The 7121-nt window shown below is 36.3% G+C and overlaps 1 protein-coding gene across 1 annotated transcript in view; it reads left to right on the plus strand.

The window, feature by feature from the left end:
• The window catches only part of LOC126817155 (zinc transporter 7), a 118653-nt gene extending 112265 nt beyond the window's left edge, over positions 1–6388 (plus strand). The window contains exon 11 of the mRNA XM_050544000.2: positions 2387–6388. Within this exon, the coding sequence (XP_050399957.1) occupies positions 2387–2434 (48 nt within the window). The 3' untranslated portion in view covers positions 2435–6388. The remainder of the gene's footprint in view (positions 1–2386) is intronic.
• The last annotated feature ends 733 nt before the right edge of the window (positions 6389–7121 follow it).

Raw genomic sequence — 7121 nt, forward strand, 5'->3', positions numbered from 1 at the left:
GCCCACATTTTCATGTGGACGTATATTGTCGTCACCCCTGTCCGTTTGTCCACAATTTGTTTGTGGACACTCTACAGGTCACAATTCTTATCCGATTTTGACGAAACTTGAAATATAGGTTAATCTCCAAAAGATCTTGGCTGCTTTCGATATTGGCATGTATCGAATCGAAACTTCATGGATTATGGTCCCTGTTTGTACGAAAAATCACGTTTTTAGCTATAGAGGTCACAATTTTTATCCGATTTTGTTGAAACTTGAAATATTCGCGCATATCGGACTTAAAAAAATCATTTTAGTATATCACTGTTACACCCTAAGGCCATCGATCGTTCTCAAATATGGTATATCAAGGTTGTGGACCCCATAGAGGTCACAATTTTTAGCCGATTTTGTTGAAACTTAAAATGAAGTTTATAACCCAAAGATCTTGTTTCCTTTCGATATTCGCACATATCTGACTGTAGCTTCCTGAATTATGACCCCCGATTGTACGAAAAAATCACATTTTTAGCTTGTCGACCCTATAGAGGTCATAATTTTTATCCGATTTAAAAAAAACTTTCAAATATATCACCATTACACCCTAAGGATAGTTGAGTTTGAATTGCATAAATATCGGACCAAAACTGACAGACAAAATGGCCGCCCCGCGTCCTCAAATAGTGTAAAAATATGGTATATCAATGTTGTGGACCCTCTTGATATAGAGGTCACAATTTTCTTTTGATTTTGATGAAACTTGAAATGTAAGTTAATAACCCAAAGATCTCTGTTCCTTTCGATATTCGCGTATATTGGACCGTAACTTCCTGAATTATGGCCCCTGATTGTACGAAAAATCGCCTTTTTAGCTTGTGGACCCTACAGAGGTCATAGTTTTTATCCGATTTAAAAAAAACTATTATTATTTCACCGTTAAACCCTAAGGACGGCTGAGTTCGAATTTCATGAAAATCAGCCGAAAACTTACAGACAAAATGGCCGCCGTTTGTTTTCAAATAGCGTAAAAATATGGTATATCAAGGTTGTGGACCCTATAGAGGTCACAATTTTTATCCGCTTTTGTTGAAACTTGAAATATAAGTTTATAACACAAAGATCTCGGTTGCTTTCGATATTCGCGCACATCAGAACGTAACTTCCTGAATTGTGGCCTCTGATTGTACGAAAAATCGTGTTTTTAGCTTGTGGACCCAATACAGGTCATAATTTTTATCCGATTTAAAAAAACGTATTAATATATCCCCGTTACACCCTAAGGATGGCTGAGTTCGAATTTCGTAATAATTGGCTCAAAATTGACAGACAAAATGGCCGCCCCTTGTTCTCAAATAGCATAAAAATATGGTATATCAAGGTTGTGGACCCTATAGAGGTCACAATTTTTATCTGATTTTGTTGAAACTTGAAATGTAAGTTTATAACCCAAAGATCTCGGTTCCTTTCGATATTCGTGCATATCAAATTGTAACTTCCTGAATTATGGCCCCTGATTGTACGAAATATCGCGTTTTTAGCTTGTGGACCCTATAGAGGTCATAATTTTTATCTGATTTAAAAAAACGTATTATTATATCACCGTTACACTTACATCCTAAGGAAGGTTGAGTTTGAATTTTGTGAAAATGAGACCAAAATTGTCGGACAAAATGGCCGCTGTTTGTACGCAAATAGTGTAAAATATGGTAAATCAAGGTTTAGGACCCAGTATAGGTCACAATTTTAATCCGATTTTGATGAAACTTGAAATATATGTTTATAAGCCGAAGATCTTGGTTCCTTTCTATATTTGCGCATATTGAATTGTAACTTCATGAATTATGGCCCTTGATTGTAGGAAAAATCACTTTCTTTTTAGCTTGTTCTCTATCCATCTCTCGAAAATGTGGGCGTATCCTGCATGGCAGCCGCTGGTTAACTTCAGCTTCAGATTATGCCAGCATGTTGGATAATTATTTCATACGTCGGAATAAGTTGTCTAAAACGTTATAGTGTGACAGGCCCATAAGGAATGATTATTATTCAGTAATTGTCATTTAAGATGGAAAGTATCAAAAACCAATTGGTGTAGTTCATTCATACAAATATAGCAATAAGATTCAAATACATGCAATTCAAATTGTTCAAAAAAGAAGAAGCATGAGAATTTTCATGTCGGTCAGTGTTAGGCTTTTTCGAAGAGCATCACCCTAAGAAGAACAAGATAAGTAGTGGTTAGCTAGCAGTTCCTGATCCAAAAATAACATTTTTTTGGGGAAGGTCTGTCTCCCAAGTCAATATTAGATCAGTTGATAGGACACTAGATTACTAACATAACGTGTAATGTACTATACCTAAAATTTGTCAAGTATAAAATGAAGTATATATAAATTATATTTTGTAGGTTGGTGTTCGTCAGCTTTACGTACAGATCGACTATGCTCCAATGTAATAAGATGTTCATTTTAGATGCCCACATTTAAATGTGGGCATATTATGTCGTCACCATAATGTCTGTTGGTCCGCATGTAAAAACAATTGGTTCGTTAATGCGATAGGGTGCAACAGTTTTTAACACAAAAATTTAAAATTTGAATTCATGAGTAGATAATCCCTAATGTTTTTTGGTGCTTCATGCCCTCTTGTTCTAGAGTTATCCCCCCTTTTCCGAAAACCTTGTTAACACGATAGAGGCTACAATTACATTTTTTTTTTTTAAATTTGGGTAAGAAGCCTATCGGTTTTGCAGTTCCATTCCGTAGTAGGGGGGTTGGATGGCTGAATGGTTAGCGTGCACGCGCTGTATCATAAAGTCTGTCATTGAGTCGACTGGCATGGTTTCGAATCCCCGGTTGTACGTGGCAAAGAGTAGGGTCGCTTGTCCAACCTCGTGGGTTTTCTCCGGGTCCTCCGGTTTCCTCCCACTGCTAAAGACCCCTACGCGCAAGCGAATTATGTAAATAAAATTAAACCATATGTTAGTCCAGATATGACCTAGTTTGTGTCGAGTGGACGTTAAACCCCATTTCTCTCTCTCCATTCCGTAGTTATTCCCCCTCTTCCGAAAATCTTGTTAACGCGATAGAGACAACACTTTTTATACGCCCACATTTTCTTGTGGACGTTTTATGCCGTCGCCCCTGTTCGTCTGTCCGTCCACAATTTGTTTGTGGACTCTCTACAGGTCAAAATTTTTTTATGATTTTGACGAAACTTAAAATATAGGTTCCTTTCGATATTGGCATATAATCGACCATAACTTCATGGATTATGGCCCTCGATTGTATGAAAAATCATGTTTTTAGTTTGTGGACACGCTAGAGGTCATAATTTTCACACGATTTTGATGAAATTTGAAATGTGAGTTTATAACCCATAGATCTTGGTTCCTTTCGATATTCGCGCATATTGGATTTTAACTTCCTGAATTATGGTCCCTGATTATACGAAAAAACACGTTTTTAGCTTGTGGCCCCTTTAGAGGTCACAAATATTGTCTGAATTAAAAAAATAACGTTTAAATATATCACCATTACACCATAATGTTGGTTGAGTTCGAATTTCGTGAAAATTGGGACAAAATGGCTGTCCCTCGTATGCAAATAGTGTAAACATCTGGTATATCAAAGTTGTGGACCCTCTAGAGGTCACAGTTTTGATCCGATTTTGATGAAACTTGAGGTACATGTTTATAACCCAAAGATCTTGCGCATATCGGATCTTAACTTTCTGAATTATGGCCCTTGATTCTACAAAAAATCATGTTTTTAGCTTGTGGTCCCTTTCGAGGTCACAATTTTTATCCGATTTAAAAAAAAAAGAAGTGTGAATATATCACTGTTACACACTAAGATCTTGGTTCCTTTTGATAATCGCACATAACTTCCTGGATTATGGCCCCTGATTGTTCGAAAAATCACATTTTTAGCATGGGGATTCTCCAGAGGTCACAATTTTTTTTTTCAGATTTTAAAAACGTTTTTAAATATATCACCATTCCACCATAATGTAGGTTCAATTCGAATTTCGGGAAAATTGAAATTAAACTACCCAACAAAATGACCGCTCTTTGTACGCAAATTGTGTAAAAGTATGTAATTCAATGGTTGTGGACCCTCTAGAGGTCACAATTTTTATCCAATTTTGATGAAACTTGAAACATATCTATATATCCCAAAGATTTCAGTCCATTTTGATATTTGCGCATTTCAGACCATAACTTTATGGATTATTGCCCTTGCTTGTACAAAAAATCGTGTTTGTTTACGGGTAGTTCTCTATCCATCTCTTGCAAAATGTGGGTGTATCCTGCCTGGCAGCCACTGGTTAAATGCTTTTCATACGCCCACATGGAAATGTGGACGTATATTGCCGTTGCCCCTGTCCGTCGTCCACAATTTCTTGTGAATGCTCTAACTCCAAAAGTTATTATCCGATTGTTTTAAAATTGATATATGTGGTTTACATTAGTGAGATGAAGAATCCTATTTAATTTCAATAATATCTGTTATGGCCCTTGTTTCACTTTGTTGAACCTTGTGAATGTATTATGTCAAAAGTTATCACCCGATCTTTGCAAAATTTATATGTATAATTTAAATTAGTGAAATGAAGAAGCCTATTGAATTTCAACAATTTCTGTCAATTACTTCTAGAGTTATGGCCCTTGTTTCCCTTTGTTGCACCTTGGGAACGTTCTAACATCAAAAGTTATCTGTATGAAATTTACATGCATCATGTAAATTAGTAAAGAAAAGAATCCTATTGAATTTCAGCAATTTCCGTTTATTACTTCTAGAGTTATCGCCCTTGTTTCACTTTGTTACACCTTGGGAACGCTCTAACATCCAAAGTTATCTGTATGAAATTTACATGCATCATTTAAATCTTACTGAATTTCAGCATTTTCTGTTTATTACGTCTACAATTATGGTTCGTTTAACTCTATTTAAACTTGTGAACGCTCTAACGCCGAAAGTTATCATCCGATCTTTGTGAAATTTATATGCATTATTTAAATTAGTAAAACTACGAAGCCTATTGAATTTCAGCAATTTACATTAATTACTTCTAGAGTTACGGCCCTTGTTTCACTTTGTTCAACCTTGTTAATGCTGGACTGATTTATCATCCGATCTGTATGAAATTGATATGCATTATTAGTAAAACGAAAAAGCCTGTCAGATTTCAACAATTTCTGTAGACTACTTCCAGAGTTAGGCTGTGACAAGGAGTAGGGTGGCCTGTCCAACCTCGTGGGTCTTCTCCGGCTCCTCCGGTTTCCTCCCACTGCTAAAGACTCCTATGCGCAAGCGAATTATTGAAATAAAATTGTGTTAGTCCCGAAATGACCTAGTTTGTGTCGAGTGGATGTTAAACCCTCTCTCTCTCTCTCTCTCTCTCTCTCTCTCTCTCTCTCCAGAGTTGGTCCCTTATTTCAGTTTGTAGAACCTTGTGAACCCGGAAACGACAAAAATTATCTGATCTGTATGGAACTGGCTTGTAAAGACTCCCCAATTACCTACAAAGGACTAAATATGCGACAACCCTTGTCGACCGCTCGGACGATTTAGCTGCTGTGGGCATATGTTTCGTTGCCTGGCAACCTATATTATTCAATTGTATTGTGAAGCATTGGGGTCATGAGAAACAGACCCTTATCGATTTTTAGTGACAAAGTTACCCCCTTTTTTACGGAAAGAGGCCACAGTTCTAACAATTTTTTTTCATATTGGAATAGAGGAATTAAGAACCCCGTCGATATTCAGCATTCTGCTACCTTCCGTTCCAGAGCTACCCCTCTTCCCCAATACCTCGTTAACAGTTTTTAAAGTATTTCATTCAAATTTAAAGTGAAGCATTTTGATCCTGAGAGGATGTACTCCATTGATATTCAGCGCACCGCGACCCTCAATTCCATAGTTAACTTCCTCCCCTTCTCAGAAAACCTTGTTAACATGATAATGGCTTCAGTCTTTAACAGGTTTGTTTCAAATTTGGTTTAAAGTGTTGGGGTCATGAAAGGATGAATCCTATTGATGTTCAGTTTTCTGTGACATTTTGTTCTGGACTCCCCCCCCCCCCCCCTCTTCCTGAAAATCTTGGTAGCATGTAAGACACTGCAGTTTTTAACAGATTTATCGCAGTTCAAGCTTTATAATCGGAAAGGATAAACCCTGTGATTTTCAGCAATCAAAGATTTTCTGTTACAGATATATATTATTTGTCTGGAAAAGCTTGTGAACACGATAGAGATTAAATTTGGTCAACATCCAAATTTTGCATTCAGATGAACTGCTATTGAGACATATAACTGCTATGTGGGCATTTTTCCAAGCTTTATTTGCCAATCTTTTTCTGTGTATATAGTCATTATAGTATTAGTGTGTTTAAAAACATGATCTTATACTATTCTCATCTGTTTGTATAGCTGTATGTTGGACTAAGATAAAGAAGGGCTTATGATTATCAGTGAAAAAGGTCTGCACCGGTCTTATTCAACCATGTAAATATATCAAATACACTGCCTCAAATTTCCAAAAGAATCATTCATTGGTTTAGATTTATTTTAAATGAACCCAACTCATCATTTGCAACCATACAAATTTAATTTTGGAAACATTTAATTAGAATGGATAAAGCATAATGTAACTGTTTATATAAGGTTTGGCTAGGATTTACTTCTATTTTTATACGCCCAACTTTTCATGTGGACATATTATGCCGTAGCCCTTGTCCGTCCGTCCATAATTTGTTTGTGGACACTCTGCAGGTCACAATTTTTATCCGATTTTGATGAAACTTGAAATATAGGTCTTGGTTCCTTTCGATATTGGCATGTATTGGACCATAACTTCATAGATTATGGCCCCAGATTGTATGAAAAATCACGTCTTTAGCTTGTTGATACTCTAGAGATCGCAATTTTCATCGGACTTTGATGAAACTTGAATTGCATATTTATAACCCAAAGATCTTGGTTCCTTTCAATATCCGCGCATATTGGATAGTAACTTCCTGAATTATGGCCCCTGATTGTACGAAAAATCATGTTTTTTAGCTTGTGGTCCCTCTAGAGGTCACAATTATTATCCGATTTAAAAAAAAAAACGTTCGAATATATCACAGTTATACATTAA

The sequence above is a fragment of the Patella vulgata genome, chromosome 4 (genome assembly GCF_932274485.2).
Source record: "Patella vulgata chromosome 4, xgPatVulg1.2, whole genome shotgun sequence".
In the NCBI taxonomy this organism is placed as follows: domain Eukaryota; kingdom Metazoa; phylum Mollusca; class Gastropoda; family Patellidae; genus Patella; species Patella vulgata.